The 20,000-nt window shown below is 39.8% G+C and overlaps 1 protein-coding gene across 2 annotated transcripts in view; it reads right to left on the bottom strand.

The window, feature by feature from the left end:
• LOC137974463 (receptor-type tyrosine-protein phosphatase delta-like) overlaps positions 1–20,000 on the bottom strand; it is a 112,354-nt gene that overhangs the window by 6,816 nt on the left and 85,538 nt on the right. For both annotated transcript variants that reach the window (XM_068821473.1, XM_068821474.1), the window contains 10 exons: positions 19,209–19,517; positions 18,009–18,302; positions 13,559–13,849; positions 10,328–10,427; positions 8,979–9,205; positions 7,622–7,897; positions 6,065–6,444; positions 4,274–4,561; positions 1,999–2,269; positions 1–157 (listed from right to left, as the gene is read on the bottom strand). The exon at positions 1–157 is cut by the window's left edge and continues 181 nt beyond it. In XM_068821473.1, coding sequence (XP_068677574.1) covers positions 1–157; positions 1,999–2,269; positions 4,274–4,561; positions 6,065–6,444; positions 7,622–7,897; positions 8,979–9,205; positions 10,328–10,427; positions 13,559–13,849; positions 18,009–18,302; positions 19,209–19,517 — 2,593 coding nt within the window. The remainder of the gene's footprint in view (positions 158–1,998; positions 2,270–4,273; positions 4,562–6,064; positions 6,445–7,621; positions 7,898–8,978; positions 9,206–10,327; positions 10,428–13,558; positions 13,850–18,008; positions 18,303–19,208; positions 19,518–20,000) is intronic.

Raw genomic sequence — 20,000 nt, 5'->3', positions numbered from 1 at the left:
ATAACACTTAGCTTCACACGGGCGTCATCAAACGTTAAGACATTCGCGTATCGATTCTTGGTCTTGTTATAGGGCATGTTGGCCGCCTGAAATTTGGACTGCGGAGCCGCGTTTCCACGTCCCAAACGGGCAAACTCCTCTTCCATTTCCGATTGACCTAACGAGTGCAGACGATACAACTTGATGTACATATTCTCTCCAACAAACATTACCTCTAGACTTGAAGTAAGCTACCATAACCACCTTTTTTATGGTGAGGATATTTTCAGCAAGCGACATATCCGGTGTTGAAGATGATTTTTGATAAGATCCACATTCAAAACCCTAAACCACTTACCACGAGTCAACATTTACATTGAAACTTCGATTTAACGAGCCCCTATACAACGATGTCCTCGGTATAACGAACGGAATTTTTGACTCCATACGGTGAAAGCACTGTAAATAGTGAACCTTATTATATGACTAGCTCCGTGAGCGGGCGAGATGAACCAAATCCCGCGCTGTGATTGGCTACCCCAGCGGGCAATATGGAGCTATCTTGCCCGCTCGGGATTTCCCGCTTGGTCCCGCAAGACCAACGATAATTTTTTGGTGTTTTATCCCAAATAATATTGAAATCCTATATTGACCAAGCGTGAGGTCAAGATGGCTGGATATTGGCCTCGTTCTTTTTTCGCGTGTTCATGGACCAAGAACTTGGCCAATATCCAGCCATCTTGACCTCACGCCTGGTCAATAACCATATAATATTCAGCACTAGGCACTTCGTTAGAAATCGAGGTTCCCCAGTTGCTAAGAGCTAAATGTTACCTCGGAATGCATAAGGGCATCTTAGTGACTGTATTTAGTGGATCCAAAATTCCTCGATCACTTGAAGTTTAAAGACAAAAAAATGCTTCCTTTTTCGGATATAGTTTGAGTAAAAATTTTCAAACTGTTTTTCCCGGAGCAAAATTTCCCGCAATTCTCTATACTTTCTCAAATCCCATAATAAACCTCTTTTACCTTCCAAAATTTTGCATAACCAGTGTTTGCAATTTCTCCTGGGACGTGAAGATGTCCGAAGAGAAATCGAAAACAATGCCTATGCAAATGTTTGGGAGGTAAACAAGGTGTATTATGGGATTTGAAAACGAAGAGAATACTCCATTTAAGGAGGCTCAAACCAGTTTTAACACTTTCAATTGAAAAACTGTGCTATTTGAAGGATTGTCTATACAAAATTGTATCACCAAGCAGCTATGCCATGGTTTCATGTAAAACAGCAATTATTCCTCAGCAAAATCCGCTCAATAGTGTGACGTAGTAGCTTATCATGGAAAAAGGAACGGTTCATCTAAAAAAACCCTATAATTTTCTTTCAATGTTTATATCTCAAAAACTAACTCAGTGAATCCTCTTTGTGTATCGCTGGAAAGAAATTAACAGGCTAAAATGAACTTTTTGCAAAGTTAAAAGAAAATTCTCTGTAGGGCATTCTCAGGTACCTTCACAATTGGAAAATTTAAGGTAGCTCTGAATCAGCTCCGGAGATTTTTTTAACTTTGCAAAGAGTTTCTTCTTAGCCTACTGATCATTTTCCAGCAATAAAAAATGGGGGTCACCGAGTTCGTTTTTGAAATATAAGTGTTTCCATACAAAGTAAAGGGTGTTCTTAAATGGCTTTCTTGTTACTATGGTGACCTATTACGCTACCATAATGAGGGTATATTGTTAAGCCAAAATTGGTGCTTGAAATGATACCACAACATTGTCGTTATGTTAAAAGTGTTGAAGAGTCAATCCTTGTATTAAGACTGTTGAACTGGTTTGAGCCACCTTAAGAAACCGCCACAGAGCATTGAACCGAGTTGACTCGATAACAGAACCAGTGATTCTGATTCCTGAGTTGTGACTGCTTGGAAATTTTGTATAAGAGGGCATTATTGAATACTTTTTGAGATCTTCTGAAAATGACAATTTTTTTTGTCAAACAATAATATCGCCTATACATACCAGTAGTTACGTTAACTTGCAAAAGATTCTTAATGTGAGCTAGAAGATCGTTTGCTCGCACTTCAGTGTATCCAGAGTGGATGGCCTCCTGCAAAACTTCGTGAATGAAAACATACTGCTCTTCCACCTGAACCATGAAGTTCCTGTCACACCGTAAGGACATCACATACCCAAAAACATCCACAGTTTTCTCTGCCGCGATACGCTGTAACATGGCATCCACAACAATAAAAGTACCGGTTCTTCCAACACCGGCGCTACAATGAACAACCTTTGAAAAAAGCGATACAACGCTTAACTTTGTTGCAAGAAAAGGTTAGCTCAAGTTCAGTTACTACATGAGACGCTTTAGGGCCCTGGTAACAAAGGCAAAACATGATTGGCTCACAGCGTTATGTTGAGGAAGGGGGAGGGGAAGGGGGAGATAATCGACCAAATGCAAACAAACATCGCTTGTGAAACTTTGCGAGTCAATCGGTTTCAAATTCTCTTCATTATACACTTGATCAAGAACGACGTCGAAGACAACGAGAACGCCAAAGAACAACACATAATCATCTTTTTAAGTTTCCTCGCTTAACATCCACGCTGTCTAAGCCGGTATAATTCCTGGGCAGTTGGTATTCATTCTACATGCAGGACCAGTAGGAATAATCCAAAAATTTAAGACACACGAACCAATTTGTTAAAGACATGTTTCGCCATTATTCATGCCATCATCCCCCTGAGTTCAATTTCATCTACAAACCTCTCTCTCTTACATACGTTACAATTTGCTTACAATGATGGTTATATTTTGAAAAGAAGATACAAAGTTGCATAAGTTGCGTGCACAAGTTTTAAACAGGTTGCTTACAAAAAACAAAAATTATTATTATGCTGTAACTGCACGGTTAGCTCTGGTTTTAAACGTGATATATTGATAGCTTCTTTCAATTTAAGACCATAAGCATCTCTAGCTGAATCTATGACGGGGTCTATGATCTTTGTTTGCAGTCAGGTGAGGTAATAAGGTGTTTGTACATGAGAATTCTTGTCAGTCAACAGATGTTCCTTGACCCTAGTTGAAAAATGGTATTAAACGGTATAGGAAATACAAAAACCAAGACAATTATCTCGTATTTTTTGCAATAATCTACACCTAAGAATTGTTTTTTCGTCTTTTAAAGTGACGATTGTTTTCAGCTTCACAGATCCCATACCAGATGCTTTAAAACTCACTAGTTGTTTATCAATTTACATGTGCGGCATGTGACTTCCGTTACATTGGTGACATCACACCATTTTTCAACTAAGGTCAAGGAACATCTGTTGACTGACAAGAATTCTCATGTACAAAAACACCTTTTTACCTCACCTGACTGCAAACAAAAGTGCACTCCGAGTTGTTTTACGATCATAGATTCAGCTAGAGATGCTTATATTGAAAGAAGCTATCTATACTTCACGTTTAAAGCCAGAGCCAAACGTGCAGTTACAGCATAATCATAATTTTTTTTTGTAAGCAACTTGTTTAAAAGGTAAAAGGTAAAGGTAAAGTCACTTTATTTAACGTCGGTAGTTCCTTCAGCTACGAGGCTGGTATCAATGGAAGCCGACGGTGCACCCTTTACCCCTCTCCCTCCCTCTGTCAGTGCTCCGTTTTTACGGGTATTTAAAGCTATAGCTACACGGATCAGAGGAAAGTCGAAACAGACGTTGAAGTCACCGAGGAAACACTTTAACACTTGTAACACTTGTGCACGCATATATGTTATGTTATGCAACTTTTTAGCTTCTTTTCAAAATATAACAGTCATTTTAACCACATTTTAAATGTTAAATTTTAACGTTCTCCCGTTGTAACGTATATAAGAGAGAGAGGTTTGTAGACTAGATGAAAGTGATGATGGCAAGAGTAACGCCGAAACAAATCCAAAAATTATAACAACAATGGTCCCTTATTTCGATAGGAGGGGGTGGAGAGTGGAGGAGAGCCAATGCTTCTTAATTGTGTGGTACCTAAATGAGAAAGCACAGTTCCAAAATATTGCTGAGATAGGGGTGGCAAGAGGAAGACGACAAAGAGAGAGAGTACGGTGACAACGCATGGTTCTACGACTTAAATAGAAATCACAGCATTAGACCTGGTACTCGGCAGAGGCTTTTACAAGATAGCGATAACTATTTTAGGTTATATATGACTGGGAAGAGGCACGTTAAAGGAGAGTGAGAGAGCTTTAGTGAAATAGCGATGGTCCTACGAAAACAATTCGTGAAACTTCCAGTGACTCACCATAGGACCAGCATCAGGGGGGTTTGCACCAGAAGCTTTCCTGACAAACGTGAGCACCGATGTAGGGCAGGAAGGAACACCATGATCTGGCCATACTGTATAGTGGTACTGACTGATCATTCGCTCAACTCTGCTGTTGGATTTCTTCATACAAAACTTGCGGACGGTGAAATCACTCAGCTCTACTGTTTCCGTAAGTTGTACTTGTATATCACCATAAGCCTCTCCACCTTCCGACGGCCAATACTGGAAGCATTTAATACGCCCTCGCTCCTCAAGATTAGTTACCTGAAAAAAAAAAAAAAAAAAAAAAAAAAGAAAGTTAACACTAATAGTTATCATTAGTCAAGATCCAAAAACAACATATGCTGTGAAACGCCAATTTTGATGGTTCCCTTAAGGCATTTGACAACAGAAAATGAAACTGTCTCCTCCTCTATAACACCCTGCCCTTGACGACGAAGGAGTGATGATGTTGATGATAACAATAACAATAACAATAACAATAATCATCATCATCATCATCATCATCATAATAATAATAATAATAATAAATTTAAAACAGGGTGAGTTCTACCAGCTAAAAAAGGAAAGGAGGTGTCGTGGAAAACGATGAAGTGAAGCTACTTAGGAATATGAACGTTCAATGTGATAGCATTGTGTATTTTATTTCTCTCCTTCAGATAAATAATTTATAAATGAAGATTAGTATTTGAGAAAAAAAATTTAAACGAAAAGGAGAGGGACACATCTTAGTTAACTAATATTGTGCCTCAGTTAGCTTGATTACTATTACAATAATAATAATAATAATAATAATAATAACGATTTACTAACAGCATTTCTACAGAGTAGCTCTACATCTGTTAAATGAAACTAAATAGATATCTGTTAAATTAAACTAATATGTAACACGAAATTATACGCTATACTATATAAATATTACATATTATTTACACTAAAATATAGAATCATAAAAATCAGGATGATAAAATTACCAGACATGGAAATTAAACCAGCCGCATAATAGCCTTAGCTTTTAAAATTTTGGCACTTTCCTTAACAAAATGATGGTAATCTGCAATAGAACTTGAGCTGGCTAGTAAATCATTGTACAAGTTTGCAACGGAGTCTTGAAATGTTCCTTTTAGAAGGGAAATCTGCAGAAGTGGTGTACTACTTGATCGTAAGGTGCGACTAGGATTTTGTCTAGAGAGTGTCAGGTATTCAGGCCAGTTGTTGTCGTAAAGAGCACGATGTCCGAGTTTTCAAAATAGTGAAAAGTTGATAATTGTCATGAAATAAGAGAAACTAAAGATTTAATGATAAAGAACTTGCAGTATTGAAGTATTTATATATCCTTATTATACACAAAGAAGTAGAGTAAAAATGAAGGAAAATTAATGAAAGTTACACATGTGAGATAAGAGGACAAATGAATAATTGTTGCAGTATTGCATGAAGTGGTTGGGAGTCTGGTTGGTTAGCTTGCCCTAAATTGACTTACCACCAGAAATCATCAAAGTTGTGGAAATTTAGAACAATAATAACAACAACAATGAGTTACTTGATTTTGGCGGGCAGAGCTCGTGGCTGTTTTGCAAGCACAGGACGGACTTATGGGGTGTCCTTCCAAACTGTGCCGCATGTGTCGGTGCCACACTCGCCCTTTCTCGATGTCTAATATACTGACCTCCTTTTCAGTCTTATTTTAAAATCGTAAAGGTTTTTTGACGACGGCGACTCTCTACCAGTTAAAAAAAACTTGAAAAAAAAATTTGCTTTACTCACCATCACTATGGTTTTGGTGTTTTGCTCCCACACCATCCTCCAAAAGTCGTCTACCGTCTCTGGGAGGGGTCCCTGGGTAGCAATGTAGGCTTTCTTTTTGTTATAACCATCGAGGAAGTTGGCGTTCATGTAATCCGAGCCAGGAACATTACCTATAGAAGCAAGCTTCACTCGACTGTGGTCATACGCAACTATGTTGTTGTAGCGGTTCTTAAGTCTATTTTCCTGAGCCAGAGTTGCGTTCCAAGTGAAGTTGGTCGTGGGACGGAGAGCGCTGTACTCTTGCGAAAACAACAGATCGCCATTGGCGTGAAGGCGACGCACGTGACCTTCGAACTCTTCTACGGGGATCGTCTCTCCTGGAGTGTGGTTGGGATTATCTCAATAAAAGAGAACAAGACCTTTTTACTCAAAACGTTTAAAAATATAAGGACAAGAAAAGTTATTAAGGACGGTGCCTACCAATTAAAGATATTTTTGCCCCGATGTGTGATTATGCAGGAAATGTAGATCTTAGAAAGTGTTATTGAAATCTAAAAAAAAGAAAATTGGGGGTAACCACGCTTTCTTCAAAGATAATTCATGAATAATATTTGTAAAAGCTTTAAAATACAAGCAATGTATGGCGTTCTTTCTCAAATTGAAGCTTAATTAACTCTCAAAAATGAATGGTTACCCCCAAGAGTACTTACTAAGATATACTTTCTCCGGATAGTTTTAAACAGCGCAATAATATCTCTGTATTAGTAAGCATCGGCGATAGGAAATTCGAGTATCTGAAGATGCGCAGAATGTATGCGCAATAACAATACTATGTACCGTCCTTAAGACAAAAACCTATGCTAGCGAAGTGAAAACCAGTGAAAGATGAACGTCAAATCGCGAATTTTTATGACAGGCACAATACTGGTAAACTATCTGGAAGTAATGGGGTTAGTTTCTAAAGGAACTGCGGTGCTGAGTCGGTGGGGAGTGAAACACGAAAAATTGGGGGTAACTACGCATGTTTCAAAGATAATTCATGTACAGTTCACTTACGGTTGCCGCCCGCGTCTCAAAAACGTCGCTTGCTTAATAAAGTCCCTAATATATGCGAGGTGATATGGAAGGCCACAAGTGGAGAAGATTGCATTTGGGTAACCTTGAAATAAATCGGCCCTACGTTTTTCAAGTTTATGGAAAATCGCCTGGATAAAGGTAGCTTTTGCTCAGAATCATCTTGTTTGTGATGTAGCGATAATTTTATCAGTAAAGGAATTCCACATAAGCATTTTCGACTTTTGAACTCGTGATTAACCCTTACCCTAACCGCCTAAAATAACTTGACATAGTCCCTTTAACCAACTCTTTTGATAAACCCAATTTTATGTCTGATGTCAAGTTACGGAAGCACTTAACCAATAGTTAGTGCTGACCGACTCTGCTTTAAAAAAAACATCATGAATGATGCAAACAAACGCCGAATAAAAAGAACTTAACAAATTTACGAGGTTTTCAAGCGAATTTAAAGTTACTACAACATTTACGGCTGTGACTTATGCCTCAGGTTTAACTTACCGATTCCTGACCCGCCCGGAATCTTGTGACGCGGTAAAATAGGTATGTCTGGCTCATTAGGTTGCTTTGGTCGACGACGATAAATGTAAATACCGCCTGCAACACCCATGGCGACCACTAATAAAATGATTGGAGCCACGATCGCAGCTGTGTAGTCATTGTTGGTTGAAAAGCTTTGAAGTGGTCCAAATTCGCTATAACCACTTTCAGCAAAAGAGCGCTGAAAGGCCGCGTAATCGGTGCCATCTTCCAGTTTCCCGTTACGATACCTGGTGTCTAAGTTATCAAAAGAGAAAAAAAACAATAAGGTCACGAACTAAGAGACACTCTCGATGCATTACAATTTTATGTTACGACATGGAGGATCCCAAGTTATTTTGATCTTGCAAGACAATGATATTTTTATGTGCTTCTCCTAAGTTCAACGAAAATTATCTATGGTGCCACAACCAGTTTTCACTTTCGAATCCTCCTATAACGTCTTATTCTTTGAATGTACCCATTTTTACCAACTTAATAAGACCGAGCTACTTAAGCTACGAAAAGTGTAAATTGAAATGTTTTTAAAGCTTCAGTGTGGTCTCACCGCGATGAAAACTTCTAATTGGATATTTTGTGCCTCAATGATGCGTAAAGGTCTTCAGGTAGGATAGGAAGGAGACAATAGTCACTGTTCATTAAGACCCACCCTCCAAAGAAAATATACGAATCCAGGCAAGGCTGGGCGGGGGAAATAAAAATGGAGTTAAAGTAGATTTTCTGCACGAATCTAAGGGGCCTCGGCTCCAGAAAAAATAACTTGGATTTTTCTTCGTTGTTTCATGGCAACTAACGCAAGGATCCCAAAGGGAAGGCAAACTTACACCATTTTGTTTTTGTCACTGGTTTGTGATTGGCTGAGCCGCATTAAGGTCTAAACAACCTTGAACCACCATGGGAATTCACTTTGTTCCACTAGAATACATTTTTCCGCCTTAATTTTCACGAACATTTGTGAAACAAAATAATGGGTTTCCCATAGGCAACAGGATATGTAGCCTAAGACGAGGCTCCTTGTTGGCTCGCTTCGCTCGGCGATTTTTGAGATTAGTCTCCTACGCAGTCTTTCTTTGTGTCGTCACGCAACGCTCCTCTCCACACAAAGAACGGCTGCTTTCTTTTGAAAGTTTTGTCGTTGCGTGACGACACAAAGAACGGCTGCGGAAGAGACTACTTTGTGATTTTCGCTATTCATGACAAAAAAGCTGGTTTCAGCCTGGTCAGAGGAAAACTAATGGCACTTTGCGCCACTGGCAAAACAATTCTAAATTTGCCGGTTTCAGCGGAGGTGATAACTCAAATCATTAAAAAAACTTACTTGAAATATCCCTGCGCTTCCTTCTGGAGTCTGTAACTCCACTTCGTGAATAGAACTTTCCATCTCCAATGGTAAATGTTTCCTCAGCAACCTCCCTTAAAAACTCAGCCGTAATATAGGGCTCGCCTTCCTTCTTGTTATCATAACTTGCTACGACCTTTTGGTAATCAGCGGGGTTCCCTGGTTTCTGTCTTTCTTTCAGTTGCACAACGATCACTTGATAGTAACTGGAGATAAAACAACAGCAATGTTGATCAAACTTTTGCTTCTTTTTGGCACAAACCGGAAACTTTGCGTCCATTCTTTACTCCTGCTATTTGCACAGTATCTTTAAAAGCAAGCAAAGCCCTCGAGGAAAGAACGAACAGAAATATAAAAGCTATGTGGAGCAAAAGGCGTTGTAAACTTGTCGTTCTCTGCCAAACACCAAAACCGTAAACGGTGTAAATGCTTTCCTAACCTCAAGTCCAAGCACTAATGAGACACCCAAGTTAAATGGTACAGATAAGCTGAAAGGGTTAAAATACAACATTTACACCTATCAACACAAAGCTTCTTCGTTGAAAATTTCAACTTCAGTCCAACGAATTTAATAATAAATTTAATCAGCAGGAAATTATGTTGCCAATCAAATCTGTTTCAAAAGTTTTCAAAAGGAGCGTCAATTAAAACCAAAAAATAATTTTAGGACCGCTTCTTTCAACTCTCAAATTTCCCAGGCGCTGGAGTCTTGAATAACTGCGAAGTGTTACGATTGTCCTATTAGCTTCTAACACAAACAGCCTTTGTAAATAACAACGTATCAGGACAACAGAAAAAAGCCACAATTCGTTCTATAGAGTGTTTTCATTCACGTGATCAGTAACCTTGTTTTTCAACCGAAACAAAAGAAAACGTTCGCATGATAATAGAGCTTAATTCCCAGAGGATCAGTTGGGGATACCAACATGGCCGCCCTTCCATCGTTTTGGTACACCAACATGGCCGCCGTGACGTCACGTGAAAACACTCTATAAACTTTAGTCAGTCTCTCTCTCTTGTTAAAGAGAATAAATTAAGGCTACAATTGCGTTTTATCTTTATGCAATTTGACGAGCTGAGCTTTATTGTTTACACTTCATTCTCAGTAAATGCCATTTGCCCATGCGGTTTTCCTTGTAACCCTCGATGGAAAACTGTTTCATAAGTACGTGTATAAGTAATACCAATATGGTGATGTAGTAAAGGGTTTAGAATAGCAGTGGATGTACAAGGCCTTTAAGCAAAAGAGCACTCTCTTAAACAAATACAGAGAGTTCGATACCCTCCCTGGCTGCATACAAGCACAACTTTGACTGCCACCAACTAACCTGGCTGTTTCACCATTACTCAAGAGTCCGAGATTTAAAGGAATCGTCACCGTTGTTGTTCCTATTTCATCAGGATCGATTGGGGGCCCATTTGGTACAGCTGAAACAAATTGAATTTTAAAATGAACAACAACTACGACAATTTAACATATTAAGTTTGCATCGAAAGTGATTGCCGACGAGGAGGAACTGCACCTTATTCTGAAAACTCGCTATCACTTGGAGCGCTGCACTTACGTGCTTCAGGCAAACGTTTGGCTGAAATGTGCATTTTGCCAAAAATCAAAGAAACTTGTGTTTGATTTTAGCTCATTTGATGACTGTTACCTAAAGATAACTATTAGAGGGTGATGTGTAGTGCTAGTTTTCTACCCATATGAATTATGTGTGAGCGTTAACCCTACTAATGGAAATGGGTCCACACAAGGACCGAGAATAACTCTGACCAGGGTGGGAATTGGATGCACGACAGGGGACCAGAGGGGCCCACACTCGTTCCCCTTGTGTGGGCCCATTTCCATTAGTAGGGCTAACGCCCACATGGTTCATATGGGTAGAAAACATCGTAGCACTTCACATCACCCTCTCATAGTTAACTCGGTTGAAATTTTAGTGCTACACGGCCAACGTTTGCAAAAACGTAACCCTTCCTAGTTACCTAACGTTTTCGAGCATCTTCTGAAAAGTGAAAGACACGTTAAAATCACGGCATTTTCATGTTTTTGGACGAACAGTAGGCTGCAAAGTCACAGAACAAAAAGATCTGCTGTTCGTTTGAACTTTTACTTATTTACAGCAATCGAAAGAGCGAGTTCATTTAAGGCCTGGGCCAACGGCTTCAACATTCGTTCAATTTTGTTCAACGATGTTGACTGCTGGGGTGGGGTGGGCAAACAGTTTCAACACATCAGTCTTCAACATTTGATTCAACTTCGATTCAACAAGTTGAAAGCGGGGTGGGGGTGGGGGGCAAACAGTTTCAACACGTCAGTCTTCAACATTTGATTCAACTTCGATTCAACAAGTTGAAAGGGGGGTGGGGGTGGGGGGCAAACAGTTTCAACACCTCAGTCTTCAACATTTGATTCAACTTCGATTCAACAAGTTGAAAGCGGGGTGGGGGTGGGGGGGAAACAGTTTCAACACGTCAGTCTTCAACATTTGATTCAACTTCGATTCAACAAGGTTGAAAGGGGGGTGGGGGTGGGGGGCAAACAGTTTCAACACTGCCGTTCAACAAAATCGAACGGATGCTGAAGCCGTTTGCCCGGGCCTTTACAAATGTGTTTTTTGGATGTTGCATCCAGTGGAAACTCGGAAAAAATCCGCCATTTGAACCCACTACTCTCCATTATCTAGTCGAATGCTCTAACCACTGAGCTACTGGAGACTCTATGGTTAGCAAAGGTGAAATGTGGGTCTTTAACTAATGATTTCTTTAACCGCATTTCTGCACTCACGGCTTGGACACTTCGTGACGCTTATTGAAATCAGCGTGCATCTAATGGGCCATTTCCGAGTTGCTGTTTGTCTCGGTTTCGAAGTGAGACTTGGTGCTCAACTATTGAAAGGGAAATGAGTTTGATTTGCATAAGTATACGCAACTCATTTCCATTTGAACGGTTGTGCACCAGGACTCGTTTCTGGCAATACTTAGACTTCTCACTACTAAATGAAAAAGTTGTTTTGTATTTGGCGATCAGTAGCAGGCAAATCTTCTTTTATTAATACTCTTTAACATATCAAGAAAATTGATTTTATATCGGTGAGCTCCATCATTGATTTCCTGCAGGCATTTAGATTATTTCTAGCATACACAGGTAGGCTACTACCTCCTCTTTTGCCGTCTCTTGCATGCATACAGTAAAAGGGATGTTGTAGAAAAAGGTTATGGAAGAAGCCGTCCGTCTATTTTAGTTGCAGACGGGAGCAGAATGTCAAAAAAAAATCATTTTTTACCCAAGGATTTGATTTAATCAATTTTGCTACATATGCCGTTGACATTGAAATGATCCACGGAGAGGTCCTATCCTTAGTATGACCTAAGATCTTTTTCAAGATCATCCACTCTTGAGTCTAATGAGGTCACAGAGTTATTGAGATGACGTAGAACAGACGGGGAAGAATGAGTCTGAAAACTTAATTAGGAAGGCAGCACGAGTGCTAAATCATCCACCTGATCATCCATCTTAGTAAATCAGTTGTATTCAGGGATCGATATGTTAGCACATTTGCACACTTCACCCATCGTGCAAACATTGAGTAGCTCACTGATTCCGCTTGCCAGGCTTCCCACAGCAAAAGCAAGTAAACTTCGCCGGCCAGGATTTTCTTTCAACGTTAAATGCTGAATAACAGCGAAAACTTAAATGAAAGAAGCTAGGTTTTTTGATAAGGCGCTGCGCGTGTTCTGTCATTCAATTCCCTAATGATCGAAAGGATGTACGGCTTAAAACTAGACCCCTGGGGTCTGTTTCTCGAAGGTCCCGAGAACTTTTCGGGCCCGAAAAGCCAGTTGTCAAACTGCAGTCTGCTTATTTTGAAAAGCTGATCCTTTAACATGTTTTTAATGCAACAAAAACTAAGAGGATTCCGATGTTTGATGGCTTGGAACCTCGGCGTTGCGAAGATATAAAGGGAATTGTGGAACCCGAAATAGGCCCGAAAAGTTTCGGGACTTTTGAGAAACAGGCCACTAGAGTCGGAAGAACTCGATTCAAAATCAGCCGATTGGCTCCTCAGCTCAATGGGACAAGTATAAACTCGCCACGTTAAAGGCCGAATCATGGATAGCGAAGCAACATGAAGATCACGATAAGCGGGAGCAAAGAAAACCATGGTTGCTCACGAAAGGTTATACCAAAGCAGACGATAAACTCATTCCAGGAACACAAAGACGTAATAAAATCGACAATAAAGCAAGTATAATTCTCTTCTCTTTAGAACACAATGTCATACATAAATAAAATTCTCACGTTTTCATTGCTTTCCACAGTCATGAATTATGAACGGAACTTTTAAGGGACACTTCAAAAGCCTTAAGAGAAATGTATTCTACATTGACAAAGAGTATGATCAATGATGACTGTTACCCAAGACTGAGTGGTGCTCATGACAAAGGTTTCCGAGTTTGCTACACGTCAACGCGATTTTCATTCAATTTTAACGAACGAGAAAAAATTGAGCACTCACATTTAGTTATCACCAGACCACATTTGATATCACTCTTACCTAGAGTATCATTCTCCTTTTCATCACTCCAAGGTCCATCACCCTTTGAGGTGGCAGCAACAATCGAAAATAAATACAGAGCCTTCTGCCTGAGTCCAGTGATAGTTGTTTCTAATGCACGTGGTGTAATATTCACTCTTTTTGCAATCCCTTTTTCCTTGTCCGTGTACTTTATGGTATAGCGCGTAATAATGCCATGCCGGGATACCTTAGGAACAGGAGACCACTTCACTCGAATGCTAGTACTGTTGAGTGCAGGTAATTCGGTTATTGTAGGAGAGGCAGATGGTTCTAAAAAAAAAAAAGGAAAATAAACAAATATGATCTGTGTTGGGAAATAAACAACTATGAACAAAAGTGAATAGGTAGAAACTATTTCAATGACAGCCCGGCATAAGGCCTTAGGGCCTTATTGCTATGATCATGATGATAGTATAAAACGCGAAAGGCGCATGAGGCCTTTCAGAAATCATGCTCTTTATGTCGCCGACATTGTGAATTTATTCCACACTGCCACGGTAAATCTAGTCGTTTTTATCATTAAGCCACATTAATCGTCAAATGGTACTCATGTCTAAGAAAACTAGTGCGACTCCCTGAAAAGCGCACCTTACGCAAAAATTGCGGTCATGAAATTATCGGTAGACTGCTACCTCGAACAATAATCCCTCACGTGTTTCTTCTTTTCACAAGCGTGTTGCATTGTTCCACCACCGTCTCACGATGATAATTAGGGAGCTCTAGCAACAACAACGGCAACAAATTTGCATATTTAGAGAGCAAAAGCAATAGCTTTGCACGCTCTGCACGTGCATCTTTTCATGTTTGTTCATTCTTGGCCGTCGTTAGAAAAACAACAACGTGAAATGACCAAATGTGAGGTTTTAGGGACAACGTCAGCGCTTGAGGACAAATTCATTTTCTCCCCTAAATTGAGCGCCGTTCATACTAGTCTCGTTCTTGTTAGTTTGCCACACCTTTGTCACATTAAAATGCTTGGAATAGTCGCCAAGTGATAGCAACTAGACGCTCGGTGAGCGTACACTGGGTTGCCTGTGGTACGTGTAGCGTTCCAGGCAATTTTTTCAAGTCGGCGGTCATCTAAACCATTTAAGTGGTCACGCAGAAGTCATACCAGCAGAGGCCCTTTGGCTCACACGTTCATACGACGAAACAGATCCTTTTCTGAGGTTAAAAACCTGGCTACCGGCCTATTAATTAATCATTTGTCACAAAGAAGAAATTCCTGTCATCTTTAGCAAAAATAGACACGCACAGAAGCCCATGACACGCATTGACTACCTGTGGTAGTGAAGTAACACAGCGCTTTATTCCATATTGTCAACTGAGCTGCGTTTTGTCTTCCAGGAGATTCAAGTTGTCTTTGCGTAATATGTAGCTCTAACAGGGGGAGGCAATGTGGCCCAGTGGTTAGGGCGCTTGCGCTTGAGATCCCGGGCTCAAGACCCGCTCTGACCACTCGTCGAATTTGATCCTGGTAGTCCCTGGTTCAACTTCCCAGCTGCACTTGTAAATAGCCAACTGGTTTGCCTTCGACCAGTTGGGATTCTTAACAGCTGTTGTTGTTGTGTTCTGTTGTTCGTTGATTGTTTCATTGGCCCTGAAAAGCCCCTATGGGGAGCGGTCAATTAAGTATGTATTGTATTGTAACAGTGCATGATATTGTTTTGATATTGTATATCATTGTAGTGCAATGGTAGAAGTCTTAGGTAAATAGCCCCCTGAGAAGACATGTGGTTACTAGCAAAGTACTGAACCCAGAAAGATTGAAGAAAATAAAAGGGAATCGAGAAACGTTGGCGTCTGGGCTGACATGTTGATCATTTTCAAGTTCCCACACAACTTCTTTTCACCACAAGTTTAAGCGTGCACTCTGAGCATCTGATAGCTTTGTAATACAAAAAACCACTTCAGTACTTCTATGTCCGACGGGGTTAGTATCTGGATGGGTGACCTAAAAAATATACCACTTCGTACGACAAGCATTGGACCGAAAATTCTATTTTAACGCTAACAAATGCGAACTAAACAAGGTACAGCTTTTGTTAGCTTGCTTTATGCAAAACAAATATTGATGCAAAAGTAAATAAATAATACACAGTTTTTAGGAAGAGCAGAAGGAAGTTTTCAGGATGGTCGATCGAGAATAAAATATTTTGCCATCAGCGATAAAATTTACGTCATGAAAACAACATTAAATTTGAACTGCGAATATAAAAAGTTATGATCAGCGACAAACATTTTGGGGGATTTCTGCTACGTTCAATTTTGTTATTGTACTTTTGGCTGCACAAGCAAATCGCAAAATCGCAAAATCGAAAGTGACATCGAATTCAGCGGGCGCCGTGATCAAGTTATCGCGGCGTGTTTACTCGCGAAACAGTGAAGCATCTGTGTCAAATGATGGCAAGATACAAGGTTTTTGTTTTTGTTAGTTTTCTTTTTCTTTCAAAAAGAAATGTGCGAATTCAACTTAAAGATCACAATTGCCTAACTATTGAGGTTGACCATCGTTTCTGCAAAGTCAAGACGAGGTTATTTATCACCACTTTATTATTCATCAGCGTCACAATTTTTTGCTGAAAATCCTCCCGTATCACATTTCAACCCAGGTATGCAAAATTGTTAAGATCGAAAATTAAACATGATATTAAAATTAACAAAGGCTGGAAATATCGCAAAATCCTTTTCCAGCGAAAACTTTATTGAAACAAATAACAGTTTCTATTAGGGGCAAAAACCCTTCCTATTTCAATTGCGTGCGTGCAAACAAGAGAAACAATCCGTGTCATTACGCATATGCAATTAAATAAATTTCTGACTGTTCACCCTTTTCGAAAGAACCTTGACCGCAAATAATGAAGCAAAAAAGAGACAAGCTTTCATTCAAATAATTCTTCACTGTCACATTTCCAAATTTTTCTTACCTTTGCGGAGTTTAGTACAAAATACCGGGTAATGTTAATTGCCAGACAACAAAGATGCGACTTGAGTAAACACCGTGATGCATTCAAGGCGTTCCATTCCTTCAATGTTTGTTAAATCCATAAAAAAATTTGCCATTTGAGTTCAGTGTTTTATATAACACCAATTAGTAAAATATTAGAAACAAAGCTCACTTGAGATCCAACGGCGAAAAATGAAATTGTTGTCGACGACCATTACTCGTCGCTTTAAAGATTCCAAATAATACTTTTCAGCGCCTGTCTTGTTCGTCCAATTGACGTTCCATTCTTGAGCTCCATGACGGTATATTTTCCTTAAAGATCCACTAAAACGCCATTCGCGTTACAACGACTCTCGAGCCATTACAGGTTAATTAAATATTCTACTGCGTCAACCTGATCAAATCTACCCATTTCTACTACCCCATGAAGCCTACCAAAAATACACGCAGACGACTCTTCCCACAAAGACACTAAGTAGTAGGGGAGTGACAGGAATGACTTGTCCCGAAAAGGAAAATAAAAAAACGACCAAATGCTACGCAGATTCCGACTGGGTTTAGCAACCCAGTAATAACGCGAATTCACATTTAACGACGACGTTCTCGTTGTCGTTGCCATTGCCGTCGTCGATGCCAAAGATCCGTATTGTACCATGAACTTGTTTTCAACTTTTCTTATGGATCAGTTTCACTTCTCACCCTTGACAGTATCTGGTTAAAATGGCACGTGTCCTTGGACACGTGATCTCACGGCCCGCAGAAGTGACGTGGCAACTATTAAAACAAGTGCGCCACTTTTCAAAAAAAAAAAAAAGTTCTTATTGAATAATTCGCCTGAAAACCCGGTGTCAAAGTACGCGTACAATACTCTCTCTGATGCTGAAGGGCCAACAAATCAATGCACTGAACGCTTTGCTTTCAAACCTCGATCACAACACTATCCAGATTTGTCTCCGGTCGTCCTGAAACTGAACCCAACAGGATCTATTCTCGGTCGTTTCAAGTTACTTCCTACACAAGGCCCCACAAGCCTTAAGTTTTAGAACATTAACGTGTATAAGTTCTATACTTTTTCACCCCGTCTATTACGTTAGGCTGATTAGATGCTTCGCACATGTTGGTAACTTCCATCAATATTTGGGGAAAGCAAATTCGTATACGGGTATACAAGTAATTGACAAACGTGCACAATGGAGCTTCCAGTTAAAACTACAGCTAAGAGTAGAGAAGAGTATAGTTTGATGCATTACTTTACCTACTATCTCTCAGCATTCTCCCAACAGGTCACGATACCCCACTGCACAATGAACCCCTCAGTCCGAAGAACATAGTTCCGAAAAACCGCTGACAACACGAACCACCCTAAGACTTTTCACACAAAGGTGACCGGAACCATAAACAACACATCATTGCTTGAAATGTTGAGGTACTCTTCTACATTAAACAGCAAATACAAAAATAACGTTTCTACTGTCTACTTACTGTCTTCATCTGTCCGGACTGTATCTTTAGGACTGGAAGGTCCACCACCCTTGATTGTAGAAGCAAACACTTCAAAACTGTAATCGGTATACTTCAAAAGATCCGTCAAATCTGCTTTACGATCAGTAACAGTTCGACTTTTTTTTTCTTCAGCTTCTCCTGTCCTCCAATAGACCACAGTGTAATTTTTGATCTGACCGTGCCGCCTTTCAATTGGAACTTCATCCCACTGTACTAATATTGTCGTCGAGCTTGTATTGTATCCTCTTACGTGGCTGGGAGGAGATCCGGGCGCTGAGAAAAAAGATAAATGGATACAAGACAACAAGAAGTGGAAAATCTAAGATGATAACAACTACCAACTAGTTTTAGCAGTACTATTGCGAAAATTCACGCAACAAAAGATTTATCAACTAGGAAGAAGTTTCGCGTTTGTCGGTAAAAGATAAGCTACTGTTTCTCAGTAAAACTTCGCGCGCTGTGCATTTGTATCCTTAAGAGATAACACAATTTTAATGGGAGTAAAGTAAAAAAAGCTCCTCTTATTCTAATTTATTTCACACCGTTATTCCCTTCTCAACAATTGTGGTTGAAATGCAAAAAATAGACTGAAAATAAACAACATTTTTGGAAGTAGCTCATAGCTCAGTTGGTGAGAGCGTCGCATCGGTATCGCGAGGTCACGGGTTCAAACCCCGTTGAAGTTCGGAATTTTTCAGGCTTCCATTTCCGAGTTCATGTCTGCCTCCTCTTCAAAGCGAGTCTCAATGCGAAGTTCTTCTTATGAAAATTAGTTATACTTTAAATAGGAATGAAAACTAATTTTCATAAAAAAAAACTTCGCACTTAGACTCTCTTTGAAGAGGAGGCAGACATGAACTCGGAAATGGCCTATTGCTAATATTGTGTTCATAAATGCGAGGATCACAGCTTCACTTGATGCTTTCGATTACCGCAAATGCGAAGCCTAATCTCTCTAATACCTATACGACAGTGCATGATCAACTCTAAGACCTTTAGTCTCCAGTCCTTGCATACTTGTCAGTCCACTTTTAAGTGGTATACTTGGACGTCTTAAAAGACGTCCAAGTATACCTTGCTGGAATTTCAGCCGCAGCTTCCACTTGCTAGGTCACTACCGAACGCAGAAATAACCAGCTTGTTATATGTGTTGTAAAGGAAGGGTAAAAGTCCACTAACCTGACTGGTTTGTTTGGACTTCTATACCACTACTGTACGGACCATCCCCTTCGACGGTAGACGCCAAAACGCTGATGTTATACTTGACATTGATAATCAGATCAGTCAAGTTTGCACGCATTGCTGGAGCCTCAACAGTCGTTGTGTTGACAGGTGCATTTCCAATTCTTTCAGTTATTGCTTGATACCGCACGGTGTAACTTGTTATGATACCGTTTTTATCAGAATCGGGCACATCACCCCATTGAACAAGGATACTAGTGGATGTTGTGTCTACTGCCTTTAATTCGTTAGGAGGAGCACTAGGAACTGAACAAAAATATAATAAAGTGACATTGAGACATTTGCCAACAATGCAACATACATCCTTTTTCCCACATTCTTCATCGCTGACTAATAAGTAAGATTATAACGAGACTTATTATTCCACTATCACGCCATTTTATCATATTTGGTCAAGAGGACGCGCAAAATATGAGAAGGAAATACACTGTACTGTCGTGTCCCGGTTTGACCGGTTTTGAATAGAGCAAATATGGATGGAACGGGAGGTTTTCAATGAAAGAAATTGTTTTAGCTTGTCACATCGCTTCAGTGACACTCGTCATTTTGTTTATCCAATCAAATAAACATCGCTGGCTGGCTTTTTGTGCTGTTTACATCGTTCGCACGCGCCATGAAGGACAGATGATGCATATTTTAAAAACACTCTTACCAAATAAAATTAAAGCAAAATAAAATCTTTTTTGTAGTGGAATAATAAATCTCTTATTCGATGGTTTAACATATAAT

The sequence above is a fragment of the Montipora foliosa genome, chromosome 10 (genome assembly GCF_036669935.1).
Source record: "Montipora foliosa isolate CH-2021 chromosome 10, ASM3666993v2, whole genome shotgun sequence".
In the NCBI taxonomy this organism is placed as follows: Eukaryota; Metazoa; Cnidaria; class Anthozoa; order Scleractinia; family Acroporidae; genus Montipora; species Montipora foliosa.
The sequence above is the reverse complement of the archived record's forward strand: the minus strand, read 5'-3'. Positions and strand labels throughout refer to the sequence as shown.